General features: G+C 42.6%; 1 protein-coding gene and 1 long non-coding RNA gene across 5 annotated transcripts in view; one reads left to right on the plus strand and one right to left on the minus strand.

Moving 5' to 3' along the window:
* agap1 (ArfGAP with GTPase domain, ankyrin repeat and PH domain 1) overlaps positions 1–22177 on the minus strand; it is a 148320-nt gene that overhangs the window by 53753 nt on the left and 72390 nt on the right. For 2 of the 4 annotated variants that reach the window (XM_056750042.1, XM_056750040.1), the window contains exons 2-7: positions 14119–14177; positions 13337–13424; positions 9952–9966; positions 6914–6999; positions 6446–6587; positions 5055–5189 (exon numbers count right to left, since the gene is read on the minus strand). In XM_056750042.1, the coding sequence (XP_056606020.1) occupies positions 5055–5189; positions 6446–6587; positions 6914–6999; positions 9952–9966; positions 13337–13424; positions 14119–14177 (525 nt within the window). The remainder of the gene's footprint in view (positions 1–5054; positions 5190–6445; positions 6588–6913; positions 7000–9951; positions 9967–13336; positions 13425–14118; positions 14178–22177) is intronic. The other 2 variants (XM_056750043.1, XM_056750041.1) reach the window with 1 other exon arrangement.
* LOC130424415 (uncharacterized) lies at positions 857–15986 on the plus strand. The gene is made up of 3 exons (XR_008906944.1): positions 857–918; positions 13813–13897; positions 15841–15986. It is a non-coding gene; the product is annotated as an uncharacterized LOC130424415 (long non-coding RNA).

Genomic DNA, 22177 nt, shown 5'->3' on the forward strand with positions numbered 1-22177 from the left:
AAATGAACTTTTTTCTGTAAAATAAGCATAATGAACCATAAAAAAAGAATTCTGAACATCGACATGCCCTTTTAAAATCACCAAAAAAACGAACAGATGTGACGTCACACCTTTAGGACACCTGGAATGTTAAAAACAACATAACATACTAACGGGAAATAAATAAATATTACCTTACAATGTTGTCAAATCCAACTCATTTCATAAATATCATGACAACAATGTCTGTCGAAAATATGACATAATAGACTGAAGTATGAATGAGAAGCAGAGGTCCAGGGCGTACACGCATTTCCAAGAAAACTCTCTTATCTTCTCAGTTGCTTAAAAGAAGAAGCCAAGTAATAAAGTAATTTTTTTCCAGTGAAACTTGATTACCTCGGACATGATTCTCTGGCCCACCGTACTGTATTATAATCTACCTCAGTCAGCTACTTCTGTACAATGACCGCTAAACTGTACAAATGATTGTTGTACCTTGAAAGCTTTCTTCTCACATAACAAACATTCAATTTACATCAGTGTTTTGTGTCTGCAATGACCAACATAATGTACAGCTACCAAAACAAACTCATTTTGTGCAATATAAGATACGACGTGTCCACTTTAAGGACTTGATCACCCATTTGGGGTTTATTGATCAATAATGACCACATGTCTGTAAATTCTTGTTTTCATATAATCAACGACTCACTGCTGATACAACGACTTGATAACACTGTGCAGAGTTCTGTAAATTACAGAACCCCGCTGAACAAAGACTCGGACCCCCTACATGCTAGTACGAGTAATGACCCCTCTTATAAACACTGAGCTGTTGCAACAGACTGACCTTTATCCTCTCGACACCCGGAGAGCAATGTGGTGGAGAAAGAGAAGCTGATACTACTCAGAGCGCAAAAAAAACGGAGCGAACAGGTAAGTCAGACTAAATAAAGTCACAGGTACGTTCATTAGCCTGCTGTCAGAGCGCTTAGCAGCGGTGTGCTATAAATATTCGCTATTCAGAGCAAAGCAGATGAACCGCCCGCCGAGAATCTTGTACAAGGGTCAAAGATCTTCTGCGCTTACTGTTCGGTAATTAGCCCTGCTGTAAAAGACACACCACACGAAAATACACAGTTATACACGGAAACACCCACTCACATCTGTACCATCATTTACATGCCACATGCTGGGAATTCAAGTGACAGTTCACCCATAAATGAAAATTCTCTCATCATTTACTCACTCTCTTGTCATTTCAAAACCTTTAAGACTTTCTTTCTTCTGCAGAACAAAAAAAAGAAATTTTGAAGAAAGTTGGTAACCGAACAGCACTGGACCCCATTCACTTCTATTGTATGGACACAAAACCAATGCAAGTGAATGGGGTCCAGTTAACATCATTTTAAAAAAATAATGAATGTTATTTTGAAATAAAATGAAGAAAGAAAGTCACACAGGCTTGAAATGACAAGAAGGTGAGTAAATGATGAATTTTTCCTTTAAAGCCAAAGGAGCAATAGTGCTAGAAGTATATAGTGTACAATAAAGTATGTCAAAATGAATTAACATTGTTATCATTATCATTATCGTCTGTTGGTTTAGACACTAATACCTTTATGTTTACAAATGTCCTTATTGCTCGTAGTAAGATCAACAAAATTAGTTCCTTTAAAAATATATGTCATCAAAGACGCCAGTAATAGTCACTACAGGACCTTAAAAAATTAATACAGATAAAAGATGGAGATGGCACAACAATCCTAGTTAGCTGTTAACGCTCACTAACAAAGCTTCACATCCACACTGTGACATTGTGACAAGGCAGCAAGAGCCGGGCAAGGATGCGGAAGGAGGTAATTAGGATAATTAAATTAGCACGCTGATGGACGCAGGCTGGGGAACTGTCAGGACCCCTCACCTCCACTGAAGCCCCGCTGACAAACACACACACACATGCACACACGGCCACAGTACAGTGCAAACACACAAATAGACAAATAAATTGCCTCTCTGCATCTCGTAAACACTTTGTTACATAAATCTAATGCGGATAACTACTGCGCCAATTATTTTTAATGGTTAATGTTATTTGCGTGTTGGCATTTCTACGATTCCGGGAAAGCAATGCAACTCGCTGGCCTGCGTTACTTGATTTACGGCCGTCGGGGTCATTATATTACTGCTTGCTTAACCAAAGACGATTATCATTTATTAGAAGCAAAAGGCCATGTGAACTCTAAACCGTGTTCTTAAATATGAACAAACCTGCATATACAGACCACTGTCCGAGAGTAATAAGTGATTGTGACAGAAAGTAACCCGGCATCATCAAACACGCATAAAACTGCGGCGGGAATCAATGTTCGTGATGCTTTTTTGTCAAAAATCTATTTCCCTGACAAACAGCACTTTTATGAATACTCTACTGTGTGACGAATCAATGGTGAAAAACTAACATTGTCGAAGTGCTTTGAGAAAAATGAACCCTGCATGTTTTCAAAACGCATTGAATTGAATGTTTTAAAATGTGTCGATAAAATTATACTAAAAAAATCATAAATCAAAAAAACATTGACAATGCCGAAAAATAGACAAAAAAGTAAAACGAAACATCACCATATAATTACATGCGATTCGAGTGTTTCTAATGAGAAGATCAAGTCAAATCGCAATCTAACAGCCCGTGAATATGCAGCGAGCCAAAGACTGAAACGCTTTAATTACGGTCGCATGTGTATTAATGACGGCTCGATGCTTTGATGCAAGAATAAGTCCAAATAAGGCAAACAAAATGGAGTGTGTGTGAGTTGGCCTGACACATGAGCGCACACGCGTGCGCACCTCTGGGCGGTTGCTGTGCTATCAATGCGACGCAAAACATTAAAACAATAATTTCGGTCCTCATCAATAAATTCCACTACAGTGGATAATTAGACTGCGTGATTAATGGTGGATAATGAAAAGAGAGATGCAGGGAGACGGTGTCGGTAATGATCAGGAATTTAGCCTTTTCTTGCTCTCATTTAGCTCTGCTGATGAGTTTGGCCATCGTACAGACTTGCACCCACTCTTTTACCACACACACACACACACACACGCTTAAATTACAGCAGTCTTGGCTGCAGCCAACAGTGTCATAATTAAGAAGATAATAGTCGAGCGTTTAGAGTGTAAATCTCCCACTGAACATTTCAGCCTGCCCAACCCCTCCGCAGAGCTGCGCGCATCTGTCGCCCCGCCACACGTGTGCTAATGCAAAATACACGCATCGAGACGCAACTATACAAGTGATCCCAAGCAAGCATTGAAATGACTGAAAAGTGATCAGATGAAGAACTGGACCCAGGTTAAGGTTTCCCATGTTCTGCTTAAATAGAATGATTTTGTTAAAAGATTTTTTATAATCATATTATTTTAGATGGTAAGACCAACCCCAGCGCATCATTAAATGTTAGACTGGTGAGATCTAAGGCTATGCTGCGTGTAGAAGTGTCTTTCTTGATGCTCTGATGTGGTCTGCTCACTAACAGGTGAAGCATAAATGGCAGTTTAAAGATTTTTTTCTTAAGTTACTCATTAGGATTTACAGCACTTTAAAATCTTTTCATTTATTGCTATTGTATTGATTGTACAGTGGCTTCTTACACATACCTCATTATGGCTACATGAGTCGCTGCATTGCCTTTCCTCTCGTATCACATTTAGAAATGACAATAAACCAAATTTGATTATTAAAAAGAAAAAAAATGCCTTGGATATGAATCATAGTTCACCTACAAATATTTGTTCCTAAATATCAGCTAACATACTGTATATCATTGAACACATCCTTATGCATTAAGCACTATGTATTGCTCACCAAGTATTTATTTTATTATGTCATCATTTCATTCTTGCATATTTTTTTCATGCATTTTGGCAGACACTTTTATCTGATGCGAGCGACTTACTTTGCATTATTCTATACATTGTATCTGAGTATGTGCAATCCATTGGGATCAAACCCATTAGTACAGTATTTTACTATCGAAAATTAAGATGCATACTGTGCACAAAACTAGCAACATTTCTAAAGCAAGACACCTGGTGTACGGCCGTGGCAAACGTTGGATTTGTCACAAAAGTGGAGCTTTGATGGCTTTGTTGTTTTATTAACTTCTAGTGTTAACATTTTTCTCTCTGTGTTTGATGGCTAAGCCTCATACTTTCGTACTTTATAGTACTTGTCTTTTACACAACATGCACTCTTATTAAATCCCTATTGGTAACAAACAACATGCCAGGATTATAAATACATAAGTCTCTTCAAAGTTCCAACACACTCAATAAAAATACCGCAAAAGGCATGACAAAGTCATGAGCACATAAACAGAATTCCAGTTTTACACCGGAGTCCATAATCCCAGCTGCTTTTTTTTTTTTTCAAAGATCTCATTTCTTACCATCTTGCACCCTCTACTGGAGCACAGATGTCAAAACGCTGCACAAACACCAACATGTATGTCTCACTACTGCATTCTGTTTTGTCATATTTGAAGGCACAAGCATGCAGAACTTCTCTCGGAAGAATCGATGATCTTCATTATCTTTCTCAAAGCACGCTAGGCTCTAAAATTCTATCCTGCCCAGATCCATGCAAAGCTAAAAAGCAATAGGGAGAAGTGCAGAAAGGCGAGATGGGCCATTTAGCCTGTAATTAAGAGCTGATTAAGCCAGATTGGTCAGGGCTATTCCACAGCAAAGTCACCTTGTACTTTCTTTACGCTGTAACCTACATCATTTAAAAGTAATGATTATCCAGGCATGCTCCGTTATGACATGAATCTGATCTAAAAGAGGCGACAAGCACTTGGCACTTTTTATGAATCTAAAAAAAAGTAGTGCAACTGTAACCCGGGATGATTTGTGCTCGTTTCTTAAAATTCGTATGACAACTTTACTAAATTGCTAATGTATTACCTATTCAAAGCCACAGCTGTGCTCTCCTCACACTCTTTTTGCAGTAAAAATAAACAGCAAACTGTAAGGGATCATAATATTGTAAGTGTTGGTACAAAGACATTTACCGTCCTGGAAGACCCGTTCCACGTTGAGGCCGTAGGTGGCGCAGGTCTCGTAATAGGTGCACCGCTTCAGGTCATTCGACAGTTTGCGAGCACGTGTGTCATCGATGACACGAGGGTTAGCTGCACTGATAGCATCTGCGAAAAGTCAGGATGAGAAAAAATATGATTTAAACCACAATTACCCTTACTAATAATTATTCATTATAATAAATGGTCACCCCAAATGTGAGAGACATATCAAATTATCAATGATCTCATGGAGCACTTCTGATATAATTAGAAACGAGGGCAATAATGAATGCGAGGATGAGCTGTTCTTCTAGACTGCCATTGATTAGAATCTAGCGCCCCCTGGTGTTTATAGCCTTAAAACACAAATGATTTATGTATACTAGAATAGTGTTTTTTAGGTATTTATCAAACAAAATTACTTGCCAAAAATGCAAACTACAGCATATCAGACAATACAGTTTTTATTCACATATGCAAAAATGCATATAAAAAAAAGCTCAGAGAAAATATTTGTATTATGTTTACTTAAAGTGATAGTTCACCCAAAAATGAAAGTTCAAACATGTATGACTTTCTTCCGCAGAACACACTTCAGTTTCTTTTGTGAAGAATCGATGCTAACTGGCACCCATTGACTTTGGTTTTGCGTCCGTACATTAGAAGTGAATGGGGTCCAGTGCTGATCGGTTACCAACTTTATTCAAAATATCTTTTTTTGGGTTTTGCAGAACAAAGAAAGTCATACAGGTACGAAATGACAAGAGGGTGAGTGAATATTGACAGAATTTTCATTTTTGGGTGAACTGTCACATTTTTTTACAATTAATCATATTTTTTTAATATAATAATATTCCTCCCGCAGCTTCAGTTTACACTCCAATCACTTGTCAATGAAGCTTGCAAACTCTTTAATACATCTTTAACAATATTTTTGTATAAATAGTAATTTTGTGAAGTTGGACATTAGGCATAAAATACATTTACATTGTGTAAAAACATTCATGCTTTTCTCATAGAGTTTTCTGTACTTTTTTAAAACAACGCCACTGCAAAATTAAAATTTCAGACATGAAATCTCAGATTACAGGTTAAGCACTGGTTGTCTGCAAATGGAGCAAAGGTCTGCAATAAATTATAATGGATACATTTTAGCATACATTGGAAGTGTTTTATTAATATTTTAATAAATAACAATAAGCACCTATAACAATTAATGCTTTCTCCAGGAACCAAACTTGTAAACCGAACTTGTCTTGTAAAAATGTTGCCAAACCACTATACAAATATGGCATTGGATAAAAGCTTTGATTTGGAGTTATTGTTATGTGAGACATATGAGAAATCACAAAGTTTTGTATCTCCACAAAGTGCCCACTCACCCTGAGTTCCCACAAGTACCAGGGGCACATCTGCTGTGTTGCGGTAGTTGGCCATACGGCTGTAGTAATGATAAACAGTCTGAAAGCTGATCTCATCCTCCAGACTGAAGACGAAAATCACTGCATCCACCCACAACGCAAACTGAGAACCAATTATTGAGAGTGAGAGAGATAAAGTGAAAGAGAAGCATCATTACAACAATAACCCTCTTTTAAAAAAGCTCCACACAGAAATATATTACTACACAAATTCTTCATCCAACTATGTCAAAGTATAACAAGGGTTCATGATTAACAAATCTGTTGATATTAAAAACCCTATTTGCCTCTTACAAAACATTACTTCATAGTTTTAGTGTCTCCGTAAACAAAAGCAATATATTAGTTTTCACTTAAACTTCCACATTTGATAATAAAGCATTCTGAACCCGCATACAGCAGTGGAAGTGAGATGTATGTAGTACCCACCTGAGCCTCTGGAGGTCCCCCTTCATCCCTGATCAGAAGGAGGTAACTCTGTCCATCCACTACGATCTCCTTCTTAAAGCGTCCCCCTGTTCAACACAAGAAGCCAAACGGTTTAAAGTGCCAAGAAATACCAATGCAGTCTCTAGTTCTAAAATGAGATGACTGGTGGATTGCTAATTGGCATGGAAACAGAGTTGTGTATGTTCATTGTGTGTTGTTTTTTTAGTAAATCATTTGTTCTGCAAATCAATAATTTTTTGCAAATTTAATGTCAATGCCTACAGTTAAAATACCCTTAAGAAGAAAGACTAGAAATGTTTAATTTATTCACAGGCTAGTCTATTGATTTCATTTCAGAAAGTGTGCAGAACCACTGCAGCCTAGCTAAGATTTGTGCTAAATGAGGAGAAATTAAAAAACTAATTCAAATCCTTACCATTACATGTTCCAGACACATAACTTAACAAAACACTGATACATCAGTCTTACTGTATCAGTTTGCATATTTTTCCACTGCATTATATGCATTATATGTATAGGATGCTGTATGGTTTAAAAGCATTAAGACATTTTTCTGCCCTCCAGGTCAGGCAGCTTGTGCTATTTTTGTCCATTTGTAGCACTCCTCTAGTGTTTAGTAGCTATGTGTGCATCTAGGATATTAGTTTACTAAAACTAAACCTATTAAAACATTTCTGTTGATTTAAATCAAGTACAATATCAGCCAAAGTATTTTAAGTTGAAGAACTAAACGCAAATTCGAAATGTTGCCTCAGAAATAAACCGAAATAAGTTTAAGTTAAGACACCATAATTATTAACCAAAAACTTAAAAAAATCAACTTATATAGCAACATAACTAAACAAATTAAAAATAAATTGACCAAAGCGCAAACTAGATTTCGAAAAGATTAAACTACAATTAACAATTAATTTAACACACAAAAAAACTAAAATATTAATCAAAATATAAAAAATACAATAAAACAAACGGTAAGACAACTATGCATAAAAATATCTATTTTTTCATATGACTGGATAATATGTCTTGGTAAAACAACCATGAATGCCCATCGATTAAGTATTTAAAGATTTTATTAAAAGCTATATAAAGATTAATTAAAGTAGTTCACTTTCAATTTGCCCCCATTCACTTTCCAATGTATTTTATATTCCTACTATGGAAAGTCAAATTGGGGCAAATTTTGAAATGAACAACTCCTATTCGTGCTTTGTTGAGGTTTTCAAATGTCCTGTTTGGTGATGGCTGAGTTGTTAAAGGTCAAAGCATCCCGAGTAAATAAATGTGTATAAAAATGTTCGTCTCTGAGAGAGAAGCGGTCAGAGATCGGTGATCTTCCTGTTGGGGAAAGCCGAGGGAGGTGTTGAAGTGTAAGAGGATCAGATGGGCCTTCCTGGAGATGTAACAAGATCTTAACCTGACCACAGCTCTATCCTACTAAGCATCTTGTTCAACAATGACCTCACTTTCATGGCCTGATAGGACATTGAATGGTCACCTAAGGACACGGCTACGATGTGTTGAAACCCTTGACCTCCAGCTGTTTATTGTTTGGATGATTAGCAAGTTTATTACAAACTCAAGGACTTTGGGGAAAATACTTACGCTAGAAAAAACATATTTAAATCAGACTGAAGGTTTCTACATTTACATTACAGTGAGGGTTCCTAGATACTGTGGTGGTTTATATGCTGAGATTCAAGTTAGATGATGACATATGATGAAACTCCTCAACCTAGTGATCTGCTTCTCAATAAGGCAGACTTGACTTTTTTTGGATTGATGCGATTCTGACTCTATTTTAGAAGGTAATGAAATCACCTAACATTTTCTTTTACATTTATACAAATTTTTATTCAGTTTGCCTCCTGGAATCAAGCTCATAACCTTAGCATTACCTACCTGTACCTACTTTCCAATTTGAGCTACAGTAAACAAATAACAGATTTGGAAGATTATTGTACCATTTGGAAGAGCATCACAAACATACCTGATGCCTCCAAACATTGTCTCTAAAGTAAAGTCATTTGGTTTTAGGAAAAAACTAATGTCTTGCTTGCATAGATCACATACAGTAAATGGTTTGCGGGATCGGTTTTACAGCTTCATGCATTTCCACCTTTCTGTTTTTCCATGTCTGGATGGCACTAGTGTTTTATCTCGTCTGCCGCTGAACCAAAAATGCGGAAGCCATGCGTCTTACAAGCCTCCGCGACGTGCCAGGTTTGGAAAAGGACACCGAAAATTAAAAACCTCAAATAGCGGCGACTCAATGACTGTGTGTGGGCAAGCGGTTCGGGTATAGCGGTTAGACTGCAGAGGACGGCCGGCTTTTCCGTAATGACATGGTTTGCCTGTTTGGCTATGAGGGAAGAGGAAGTGGAGAAGCGTCAGGACAGCTAATGCTCAGCATCTAGGCTGAACTCAGTTGTATATAATCTCTGGTTATTTTTAAATATTCAGAAAGAGCAAGACCAAGTGCACAGTTCGAGAAGGATCCACACCCTTTTGATAATTACACTTTGGGTTGTGTTTTTGTGGAGCTGTCAACCTCATGTGATTCTAAACATGCTCCGGTTAAAGCTCCTGAGTTCAAAGAACATGAGAAACTTCTCTAATTCCACCACAGTGAGATCCAGACATAAACACTGTGAAACCTGAATATGATGCCACTGACAGAGTAAACCCATCGCTGAAGAGATGTGATTGGTGATACGTTGTGAAGATGAATGAGATGGAAGATGCCACATCTACAATGAGTCGAGAGTGAAGAGGTGTGGAATCTCCTGTAATGTGGCTTCATCTGCTTAAAGCTCTGTGACGAGCATAGCATGATATCAATAAGTCATGATCTTGGACCTCTTACTTTGATATAGACATTGCCTTAAAACAAAAACATACTATAAATCAATAAATTATTACTGATAAAGCCACAGTGGAGAGACCATCCGCTCAGCTCTCTTACAGAGAGAACTTCCCCCCCAGAAAAACCAAGAGAAAAGAGAGCGAATAGTTACCTGCATCCACGTCAGCTAGTTAAAAAAGCGGCCGAGGAAAGAGAGAATAAAACAAAACTTAAATCAAAAAGCAGCCCAGCTGAACATGCACAGTCACAGTTGAAGAAACAGTTAAACAGAGAACATAGAGATACAGTTACAGAGAGAAATAAGCACAGCTTTCATTCATTCACTGTAATCTTATCTAATATCCTGGTGTTTCAGTGTGCCTGTGTGAGGGAAACGCAGTCAAATCAAACACATATATACATTTAACCTGAGGACACAGTCTGGTAAATGCTGATAAAAGCCAATGACAAGTGAATTGTACCTTCACTATTCCTTTTACTATGTCCGACATCAGCCGAAGCACTCCCACTGCACTAAAGAATATTTATCGTGAAATAATAATTTCTGGAAAAAAATTATGCTTTGTTTAAGCATATGCTTTGTTTTGAGGCAATAAGTTCAGACAACAGGTAAAACTCTTTTCACCGTTTCATTCATGTTAAGGTTATTGTATTTTTTGTTGTTGTCTTTTGTAATGGAAGCATCACGCTTTAAAAAAATCTTTTTCTTCAGCCGCCCAATCACATTACAGAAGGGGGCGGGAAAAATACCACACCAACCAACCAGCACATCCTACTTGTACAACCGTGTATCTGTGTATAAGACGACTGAAAAATAGTGCTAATGTTAATGTATTAACATATTTTCAGAAAAGCACCTGGCATTCCAGCCATGTTAAAGGTCCAATGTGTAATTTTTTTGAGGAGCTATTGACAGAAATGCAATATAATATACAGAACTATGTCGTCAAAGGAGTATAAAGATTTTTTATTACCTAAGATTGAGCTATTTCTATCTACATCCACCGCGGGTCCTCTTGCATGGAATTCGCAATGTTTTAAGACATTAAGACTACATTGGTTGCAACTACAATCAGACTTGTTTGAGAAAGGAAACCGTTCCCACATAATTTTTCCAAATTTGCGATATTTGATGCTGATAAAAGTGGCATTTCACGCCCGAGGGGCTGGTCCGAACAACAGCAAAAAAAATGGTGCTCCCCGCTGGGATGCATTCCTCAATTAAACGTGATTGTGGAGGCAGAGTTGTCGGTCCACATGAGGTGCTGGGTTTTGAAACAGTAAAGGCAGGGTCTGTGTTTGGACCACAAGGCTGGGATATTTTGTTCTTGCATAAACATACACACACGCATTTGCCCTTGTGATAATATCTCTTAATGAGCTCGGAGAATGTGTCTATTCATGTAGTATGTGTGATGAAGGGGGAAGGGAAAAGAACCCATGTGGCCGAATTTCACTGCAGAGTCCTCTGTAAAAAATCTGCTTCAGCTGTATTTAGTGGTTTTGAGGTTTGAGGTTACTCTACCAAAGCTAGGAAACACTATTTTTAAAACACGAATGGTGGAACTTCAAAAAACAAGGGAAGGAAAACATTTTAAGGCCATGGTAGCTTTACTGGAATGTAAATTTGGCAAAACAATCAAAAAAAAATTGTAACATGTTTGATTGTTTACACAATTTAAACAGCAATTCTAAAGCTGACATCAAAAACGACACGTCTGACTGAGACGCTTTAGCTTGCTTCAGTTCAACGTTCTCTAATGTCGCTCTCAGTTTCCTTTGGCACTCTGTGCTATAATTCACTGTGGCAAACAGGCAATTGACATCTCTGTGTTTCTTTTTTCTTTCTGGGCTGACCGCTGGTATGCAGTGGCTTGATTTTATAGGGTGAAGAGCAAAAGAGAAGCGGAGAGATGATCGGTCCACTGACAGCCCTTTCCAGTGACCTTATGCTTTGTTAAGAGCCCCAGACACCTTTTTGAATGAATTACTTAGAATTGTCAAGTAGAAAATGCAACAGAATTCAATTCCTGAACTTTATAAAGATTTCGTCAATAAGGCCAGTTGAACCTGGCCATATAATAACAGTCATAAAAGGAATGAAATATTTACACAGGGAGCTTTTGAAAGCAGATCCTTGCTCGGGGAGGAAAGCATATTGTGATGACCTGGCAGAGTGCCTTCAATGTTTTCAATTATACATGGCGGGTATGGCCGAGTCCTCTGGCACTACTGTATCGTGCTAACTTAGTAACAGCAGGTGTGCAGAGAAGAACGACAGAGAGAAAGAGGAGACATTAGATGTGTATCTGGAGTGTATCTGTAAACGCAGCCTTGAAAACTAATCTTTAATGCATTAGCACATCAGATACAAATAGGGATGCACCGATACCATTTTTTAAAGACAGAGTACGAGTACCAATACCTATAACTGATGCCTCATGTATAATTATGTTAATAAACCAGTATCTTACTGGTACATAGAAAGTACCAAATTTTTATGTACGGTGCACAATTTTTCTAGCACATTTACTTCAGTTTACTAAAGTTAACCATATACTCTGTTGTCGAATTATAAAAATTCAAGGGGGGTGGTGTGGTAAAATGTGAGTGTATTTTATCTTGTTCAAGTCAATGGGACTTTTATTTTGACGGGACGTCACAAATGGTGTTTGTTTATGTGTTGGTGTCCTCGTGCCGTGAAACGCTGGTACACACAACTGTGCCACTCTTTCACACACGATCACGCAAAATAAGCAGAATACATATCTAAACAGTATCTGAATACTGCGTTAGCTGTTACGTTAGCTGTAAGCTGTAGAACGCTTATTACTTGTTAGGAAATAATACATTTGCCAGATTCTGTGCCATTCCGTGTTTACATCAAATTCCATTTTTATGCCTGGATTCCGTCAACGTTTTCCACATTGCTGAAATCCTAGGGCTCTATGTATGTCACTTCAGGTATCAGTCTTTGTTATCGGTGTGTCATTACATGTAAGAGTAGATGAGCTTGGTGTCGGGCCGATACCGGTATCGGTGCATCCCTAGATACGAACTAAAGACTTGGGTATTTGACCTACACACAATTTTTTTATATAATAAAAGAAAATGGTGAGCCAAAAAGGATGAAAACATCCAAAAAACAGTAACAAGTCTTCTGGAGACAAATGATAATTGTGTGTAACGCTGAGTTCACGCCAAATGCAAATTAAGCGATTTGCGCTAGTAAATTACATACAAAGTGAATACAAAAGACGCTTATAGATGCGACCTCGTGGCAGGTGTTGCGAATCAGGCAACGCGATTACCACTTATGCGTCAATCTCGTCTTCTGTAAAGGTTGAAAATATTGGATCAGATTGTGTCACTCACGCAAAAATAACGAACTTTTCCCGTGAGTAATAAAGAGCGTGGAACGCAATTGTTCTCGTTTGGTGTGAACCCAGCATAAGGTGTTATTGATAGATTTAGTGCTTCCAAATATTTCCCAGACATATTGACCGTAACAGTAGAGGTGATAGTGAAACGCTTACCTTCAGGGCTCTCTTCCTGCACATAAGTCCCTGTCAGATACCGGTGCACAAGTGCAGACTTCCCACTTGCCAGGTTACCCACAATGCCCTGCATTGCAATACAAACACAAAGTATGATTAGGGTTCTAGGCCCTTGACTATTGTTTTGGCTTGTAAATAAACAACGTCTGCTTTATGTCTGCTAAGCTACTTGATCAAAATTTTATTAAATTAAGTTCGGGTACGCTGCCATTTGATAATTCCTGATGTCAATGCATATTTTGTAACATTTAAAGCTACTGTCATGCTTAGTATTATCACAACATAATGAATTCTGTGTTGGCAAATTTTTTGAGTGTACGGACTCATGTCCACACTCCAAAGCAGCTTATAAAACTTTTATAGTAACAAAGTTTAAATGAGGACCGAGTGCACTATAAATCATCTTTCAAATCTTTTTTTGCACAACTCTGAAACCTTATATTGTTTCAATTTAGAGCTGTGGGGATGGATTTCGCAGGAAATTGCCATGTCTGTAAACAGAGAAAATGAGCTCCGTCGACTCTGGCAAGAATCGTGTGGGTAAGCATTTAGAAGGATAATCAAATTTTTTAGTAATGAGAAAGAACAACAGAATTCCACTTTAAGTAAAACACATATGCCTGTTCATCTTTTGTAGAATTACACGTGTGCACCCTTGCCAAGGCCTGCATTCATTCATTAATGTACATTTAATATTGCAAATCAAAATGATGTGTATGTTTGTTATAGAAAAACACTTTACAGAGTATAAACAGACTCACCACTTTGAGCTCTGGTACTGAGCGACTGAGTGTCCACTCCTGACTGTTGACAAACGCATCTGTAACACACAGAGATGTGGAGTTTATTTGGTTAGAGAATTTAAATTAGCATTAAACTGACATCCGGGTGTGATCTGCAGATAACTGTTCTAAATAAGTGAGATGCAAGACAAATAGTAGAGGGAATATTAAAAAGACAATAAGGAAAAACATAATCAACACCCAACTCTATGAAAGAGCATGAAAAGATCTTAAAATGGTGGACGACCAAAATATGCGACGTTTTGATTAGAACCCACATTGACTGCACTGCCCCCACACTCAGCTGCATGAATCGGTTCACATTTGAACAATAGTGGCTGCAGGTGCAGCGTGGGCTCAAATGCTCTGAGGACATCTGAGAGACCCACAAATGAGCATGCAAATCCATGAATGCAGGGGAACAGTTGCAAAGTGTGTATGGTGAGATCAGGGGGTATGTTTGGATATTACCCAATGAAACTACCACACTATACAATGCCAGACATGCCAGATTGGTATTTTTAATTCTTAAGTCAATTTAATTCTTAAATAAATACTACTGGTAACACAAGCCTTCCAAAGCAGCTTTCTAAGTGAAATGGAGCGCACAACATTGCTTGCTTACTGACAACACTTAAGGAGAAGGTAAGCATGTTGCTTCTTTACCAACATGACACTAGATGCAACTCGTTTTTTTATTGTATTTGTTTGTATTTTGTCTTGTGCCGATTTCCAATGATAGGATAAAGTAATGATTTATAATTTGAGTTTAGTTGGATTTCATGTTTAAAATGTGTTTATAATGTACCATCAGTTTTAGGTTTCAACAGAAATAACAAAAGAGTCAAAAGTTACGAAATGTATAAAAGTATAAAATGCAGTGCACAAAAATATTGGATAAAATCATCATTATTTTAGTTTTGAATCAAATACAAAAAAGCATTTTTTCTAAACTTGTTGCATATTATGATACCGATCATGTTTGGCTTTTCATTAGGAATGGATATGACCATTAAAGGAATAATTGAGCACAAAAATAAAAATGTCACAATTTTTCATCCTTGTGTTGTTCATAAACTGAATAGGACTCTTCTTTGTGGAACACAAATAAATATATTTTGAAAAAGGTCAATTGGTGTTGTTTGGTTACCAACTTTTTGGTCATACAGGTTTGAAATAACTTGGGGGGGCTGAACAACTCTTTTAAAATGTTGTTTGGGAATGCAAAACAGCAGATTTGGAACAAAAACCTGTCATGACAACTCTGTATAAGAAATAATAGATGCTATGATGGTGTCATCTGCTCTTTGACACTGAATAACATCAGTCTGTAATTTCTCTAGAGACTCACACTAAGCGCAAACTAATGCTAACATATATGCATAACCCTTGGGGATTGTCTCCTGGGCCGTTTGACAGGCTAGCTGATGAAGTATAAAAAGGAAACACTGGCTTTAGGGAGGGATGCTTCATATATTCAGCTGGGTGACCCTCAAGAGGGTCACTTGTCTAAGATCTGAGTGAAAGGCTGTTAGAATCATGGGTTAACATAACCACACAGACACAGAGACATTGTATATAAAAAAGCTTGGGTGCAAAAGGACACCTAAACATTTTAGTAAATTAAGGGAACCACATAATTTGGAGACACTGGACTTATTTTAATAACCTTTGATCTCTTTGCTCATGTCTGTCTGTCAGTGTGTATGTGTGTGTGTGCAGATGGAACCAATCAGCACGCAGCTCTGGTATGACAGCAGGCTGTGCGACTCGGTTCACAATGACAATCTGTAACATCATAGGAGACATGATGGCAGTGACAACCCAGAGATGATGTATCACAGACTCAGCCCTTATTATAACCGCAATGCCTCTTCAATTCAAATAGAGCTCTTGGTTGGTTTTGTTTCACAGACTGACTGAATCTTCAGGTTAAGCTCAATGTATCCCTGTGAGCACGATTTAGTCTGCAGTGAAGCAAAGAAGTTTTCAAATAAAAACCTCATATGTCAACAACATAAAGGATGATATAACGGCGGAAAATGATTACGATTACAAAGAAGATTCTTGGTTTGTTTTTTGCGCCCCATTGATGAACAACGTTCCTGTGAAAAAGACCAAACCTAAAACAGTCATTATTCTTCCTCTTCATCTCCACACAACAGCTCCCTCAAGTCTCAGGAGAAACAAAGCAGAGCATGCATCTCTTTCTGAGCCTCTCATGAGAATGAATGAGACGCATACATGTCGGAAGATCAGTCATTGTGAAAGATTCACAAATCTTTTCAACACATATAATTCAAGGTTGACTGTGCCGATAAGCATCTGCTTGTTTTCAACAACTAAGTTGAATTTGAAGAAGCAATGCAGATATTGCATAGTTAAGGCGGTCAGATGTTAGCCGCTTTGCTTACTTATTCTAGTGCTAAGTAGACGCTAAAAAGCCACTTGCATACTGCAAATAGTTTACACTAGACAATCTACTTATTCAATGCTCTGGATCACAGGCACATTCCTTCTTGTTCCTACCTTTAACATGCTTAAGGTGTCAGGACACTTTTAACAATGTATTACCATCACAGTCTATGAAGTGACAATGGCCAATGCCGCAACAGATGAGAGAATACAATTCCCAAAGAGGCTTCATATAGCGCCCTATGTTTAAATTTTCCCAAATTCTGTTTTTAAGTTTTCAGTTTTCTGCTGAAATAAATCATACATTTGCCAACATGAAAAAATACTATGGTAAACGTCTTGGTTACGTATGTAACCTCAGTTCCCTGATGGAGGGAACGAGACGTTGTGTCGAGAACGACAGATGGGGTTCGCCCTTGAGAACCAATCAACTCTGACTACTATAGAAAAGGCCAATGAAATTTGGCGAATGCAATTTGCATGCCGGGCTCCGCCCCCGGAAATCCGGTATAAAAGGAGGCCGGCGTGCAGCATTCACTTACCTTTGTTCTGAAGAGCCTGAGACCTCTCAAACTGCAGCAGAATACGATACGTGTTCGTGGCATAAGGGACACAACGTCTCGTTCCCTCCATCAGGGAACTGAGGTTACATACGTAACCAAGACGTTCCCTTTCTGTCGGTCTCTCGACGTTGTGTCGAGAACGACAGATGGGGTTGCCTATGGAAAACGCCACAACGCTGTATCGCGTCACAATCTCTAGCGAAGCGACGGTAACAAGCCTGGGCGTGTCATCTCGAAGCTTTCGTGAGACTGTAACCTTCCAGTGTGGTGGTCGGGGGGTTCCAGAGCTTTCTTGGAGAAAGATGGGTACAGCCCTGACCGGTAACTTTCACGGACGGGGCCTTAGCTCTCTATAGGCGAGAGGCCGTCCAGATCAGTTTACACCGGGTAAGCGCGACTCTTAATCAGAGAAGCGCTACAGAGGCCACCTCCTACCCGTGGGGAGGAATATGGTGGATATAGGTATGGTCTCGTCCTTGGAGGAGAACGCATGGAACGTGCGGACTGAGTAGTTAACCGCGAGGTGGAGGCCCACCTGGGGAAGCTCATGGGTTACCAGGAGTGGGAACCATTCTCATGAGGATACATCAGACGGAACAGCCCACGGAGGGGGTGTTACAGACGTCCGGTAGCACTAGGTCCGGTTAGAGCTATCTGTGATAGCTCACATGGTATCCCGGCCTAAGGGGGAAGGCTGCTCTGCCCAGCCAGCCCCCAGGGGGTGCTTGTTTGGTGATGGATGGAATGCCTATTCTTAACCAGTGTCTGGGTAAGAAGGGAGGCTGGTGAGGTACCAGTTTCTTAGCGATGTGTTCGGGTAAGAAGAAAAGGTAAATAGCACACTGACCCAACCTGTTAGAGGGTGGAAAGGTGCTTTCGCAGGCATACGCCCCCCCGGATGCCAGTCCTACATGTCGCCACGCAGGACGTGGGCTGACACCGGGTTTACGCGAAGGTTGTTAACCCTTGCGAAGGTGTTTGGGCATAGCCCAACCCGCAGCTCTACAGATGTCTGCTAGAGAGGCGCTTCTGCCAGTGTCCAGGAGGTGGCTAAACTCCGTGTGGAGTGAGCCCTCACTGCCAATGGGCATGGGAGATTCTGAGATCGGAATGCCGTCGTAACGGCGTCCACGACCCAGTGCGCCAGCCTCTGTTTGGAGACAGCCTTCCCCTTCTGCTGTCCTCCAACAGACACGGAGCTGGTCAGAGCTTCAGAGCTCTGCGTGCGGTCCAGTACGTACTGGACACAACACTAATCGGGTTGGGTCTTCCTCCCCTATGGGGAGCGCCTGCAAGTTCACCACTTGGCCCCGGAGGGAGTAGTGGGAACTTCTTGGGCACGCATCCGGGCCTGGGTCTCAAGATAACGTGAGAGTTTCCAGGGCCGAGTTTAAGGCAATCCAGGGACACGGAGGATGCTCGGTGGTCCCCTACCCTCTTGAAGGAAGTGAGCGCCGTCAGGAGGGCCGTCTTACTCTATGAGGAAGATCGGAACCTCCGAGGGGCTCTTTGGGGGGCCCTGAGGCTCCCCAGGACCACTTAGGGTCCCAAGAGGGTATGGAGCGGAGATGAGGCGGATTCCGCCCTCTCGCTGCTTAGGAACCTGGTGACCAGGTCGTGTTGCCCTAGAAACTTTCCACCGACTGAGTCGTGATGAGTGGCAATAGCGACTACATACACTTTCAGTGTGGAAGGGAGATGTTAGTCTCCAGTCTCGTGAGGAGGGGAACACAATCCTGATCAAGCACCTCAGTGGGTCTTTCTCGTTGAGAAAGACACCAGGACGAGAAGAGGCACCGTCTAGAGGCGTGTAACCGCCTAGTAGATGGGGCCCTAGCCTGGGTGATGGTCTCAGCCGTATAGGGGGAGTAGCCATCTTAGGATCTTCTCGTCCCGTCTAGAGACCAGACATGGGTGTTCCAGAGGTCTGATCTGGGATGCCAGAACGTGTCCTTCCCCTGAGAGAGCAGGTCCTCTGTCAGGGGAATGGTTCAGGGGGAGTCGCTGTCCAGAGCATCGGCTCTGAGGCCAAGTGCGGTTAGACCGGTGTGGTGTAACCAATAACACTTGGTGCTCCTGCTCCCTGACCTTGCACAGAGTCTGTACAAGAAGGCTCCTGGGGGGGGAAGGTGTGCTTCCGCCCATCCCGCGGCCAGCTGTGCGCAAGGATATCCGTGCCGAGGGCAGGGACTATCAAGCGGGCAAATGGTGGTGTTACGGGAGGTGAACAGGTTTTACCTGGGCCTACCCGAACAGCCTCCAAATGAGCTGGACTGCACGGGGGTGGAGTCGCCACTCTCCACGAGGCATAAACTGGCGAGAAAGCACGTCGGCTGTCTAGTTCAGTTTGCCCGGGGTGTGTGGCCTGCAGGGAACGAGTCACCTGTTGACTCCACCGGAGGAGGCGTCGAGCAAGTTGTGTTTAGCTGCTGTGTGCGAACGCCACCCTGACGATCTGTATTCGCTACAGCTATAGTGCTGTCCTCGGAACAGCACGTGTATGTCTCGCACGAGAGGCCGTAGCCTGCTCAGTGCAAGTAGCATAGCCCACAACTCTTGGCAATTGATATGCCAGCGCAGGCGGGGGTTCGTCCAACACCCCACCTGCGTGCCCGTTGCACACTACACCGCACCCCTGCAGGGAGACTTCAGTCGTCACCACGACCTGCCTCATAACCTGCTCAGAGGGACCTGAGTCCGTCGAAAAAGTCATAAAGACTAGGGGTTATGGTGCGTCGGCAGCAGGGCGGCATCACCATGCGCCTGCTGCCGGTGTGCCACGCTCTCCTCGGAACTCGACTCTGAAACCAGTGTTGGAGCGGTGTCATGTGCATCAACTCGAGGGGTATTAGCCCGCGAGGACGCCATGTGTCCCAGGAGCCTCTGAATTGTTTCAGGGGGACCGCTGTCTGCCTAAAATGTTCATTTCAGACAGTTCAACACTGGTTGGGCACAACTGCGGACAGGTGTGCCGACATGGTGACAGAGTTGAGTTCCATACCGAGAAAGAGGATGCTCTGCACTGGGGAGAGCTTGCCCCTCTCTTGGTTGACCTGGAGTCCCAATCGACCTAGGTGCCGGAGCACCAGGTCCCTTTGTGTACATAACAGATCTCGCGAGTGTGCCAAGATAGGCCAGTCGCTGAGATAGTTTAGTACCCGCTCGCCTTCCTCCTCTCAGGGAGAAAGGGCGGTCAGGGACAGACCGAAAGGGAGGACTCTGTACTGATATGCCCGCCTCTCGCACGCGAACCGTGGGAACGGCCGGTGTCGAGGAGGATCGAGACATGAAAGTAAGCGTCCTTCAGGTCGATTGCCACGAACCAATCCTGACACCTCATAGATGTCAGGACGCGCCTCTGTGTGAGCACCCTGAATGGCAGCTTGTGAAGGTGCTCTGTTCAGGGTACGCAGCCTTTGGGGGCAACCCGCCGTCTTTCTTGGGAACGATGAAGTGCGGGTGGTGACCCACTGAACATCTTGGTTTTGAGGGACGAACTCGATGCCTGTTTTGCCAGAAGGGTGGTGACCTCTACCCGAAGTACGGAGGCGTCCCTGCCTCTGACAGAGGGAGAGATGATGCCCCGAAACTTGGGTGAGTCTCTGGCGAACTGGATCGAGTAACCAAGACGGACCGCCCTCATTAGCCAGCGAGACAGTGTGGGCAGCTCTCGAGCTCCCAGGGACTGTGACAGGGTGACCAAGGGGACGGTCTGCTTCATCATTCCCACGGGGGGTGGTTCGTCGGCTGGCGGAGCTAACCATGTCGCGGGGAGTCCCCGGAGGGAAGGTTTTTGCTCCGCCTGCTTACCTGCCTGGCGGGACAACGGCACGCACTGTCGGTTTGAGAGTGGTGACGGCTGTCGTATGTGTACGACCTCACGCCTCGCCAGGGTGTGAGGTCGGTTCGCCGAGCACAGTCCAGTGGAGTGTGCGATCGGCTGCAAGTAAACCCGGGGAGAACAGAAAACTCAGTGAGTAAGTGGGCGCCAAGCCCTAACAAGGGCCCGGCTTTGGTGACGAGGCAGGAGTCGTCCCGTACCGACCGATCAGAGCCGTGGCTGTGAAGGTTCGGGCCCGATGTTGTTCTCCCTGGGGTCTTCCCGTCAGTGTCCCTTCTCGCGAGGAGGTTGCTGACGGGGTGGAGGTTTCCCCCTCGACCTCTGCTTCCGGGGTGCCGCCTGTGGGGGCACAGGAACCGGAGCCGATGTCGAAAGGGTCCTGGGTTGCAGGGAAGCAGACGTCACGTGAGATCTCGGAGGCCTGTAGGCGGCCGAGTCGCGGCGTGAAAAAAATGTGGTTAATTGCCACTGTCTGCTTCGCCGTCAAAAAACTGCTTAGCGCAGTCCTCGACGGTGTTACCAACAACCCACCCTGCGAGATGAGTGCATCAAGAAAGCGGACTTCCTTGCTGTCACTCTTCTGCACAAGGTATAGCCGGGGGTGTCTCTCCTGGACCACTACCGTGGACATCGTCCGACCCAGGGCCCGTGCCGCCGCCTTAGTCGCCCGTAGAGCGCTGTCAGCGGTGGCACGGAGATCCTGCATTACACCCGGGTCGGCCTTACCCTCGTGGAGCCCTCTCAACGCCCTGGCCTGGCGGACCTGCAGGATGGCCAAGGCATAGAGAGAGGAGGCAGCCTGGCCCGCAACATCGCAAGCTTTCGACACCAGTGATGCCGAAGTCTTACGTGCTTTGTACGGTAGGAGTGGTCGATCCCCCCCCAGGTGGTAGCCGTCCGCGGCACAGGTGCACCGCAGGCGGACGTTCCACCCGGGGGATCTCGACGCAGTCCTTGGCTGCCTCACCATCGAGGGAAGTAAGGGAGCCGGAGCTGGTTTCACTGGAACGGTCCGTGAGTGGAGCGTTCCAAGTTTTACACAGCTCCTCATGCACCTCCGGGAAAAACATGGCACCCGGGGTGGGCGCGGTTTGCACCGCGCACCGACCTCGGGAACCACGTATCCCCGGGTTAGCACGGATGACATCACTTCTGCTTCCTCCTGAACTCGACCGCTGGGGGTGGAGTTTGGATTCGGCAGAGTCGGATGCCAGTCTCC

The sequence above is a fragment of the Triplophysa dalaica genome, chromosome 6 (genome assembly GCF_015846415.1).
Source record: "Triplophysa dalaica isolate WHDGS20190420 chromosome 6, ASM1584641v1, whole genome shotgun sequence".
Lineage (NCBI taxonomy): Eukaryota > Metazoa > Chordata > Actinopteri > Cypriniformes > Nemacheilidae > Triplophysa > Triplophysa dalaica.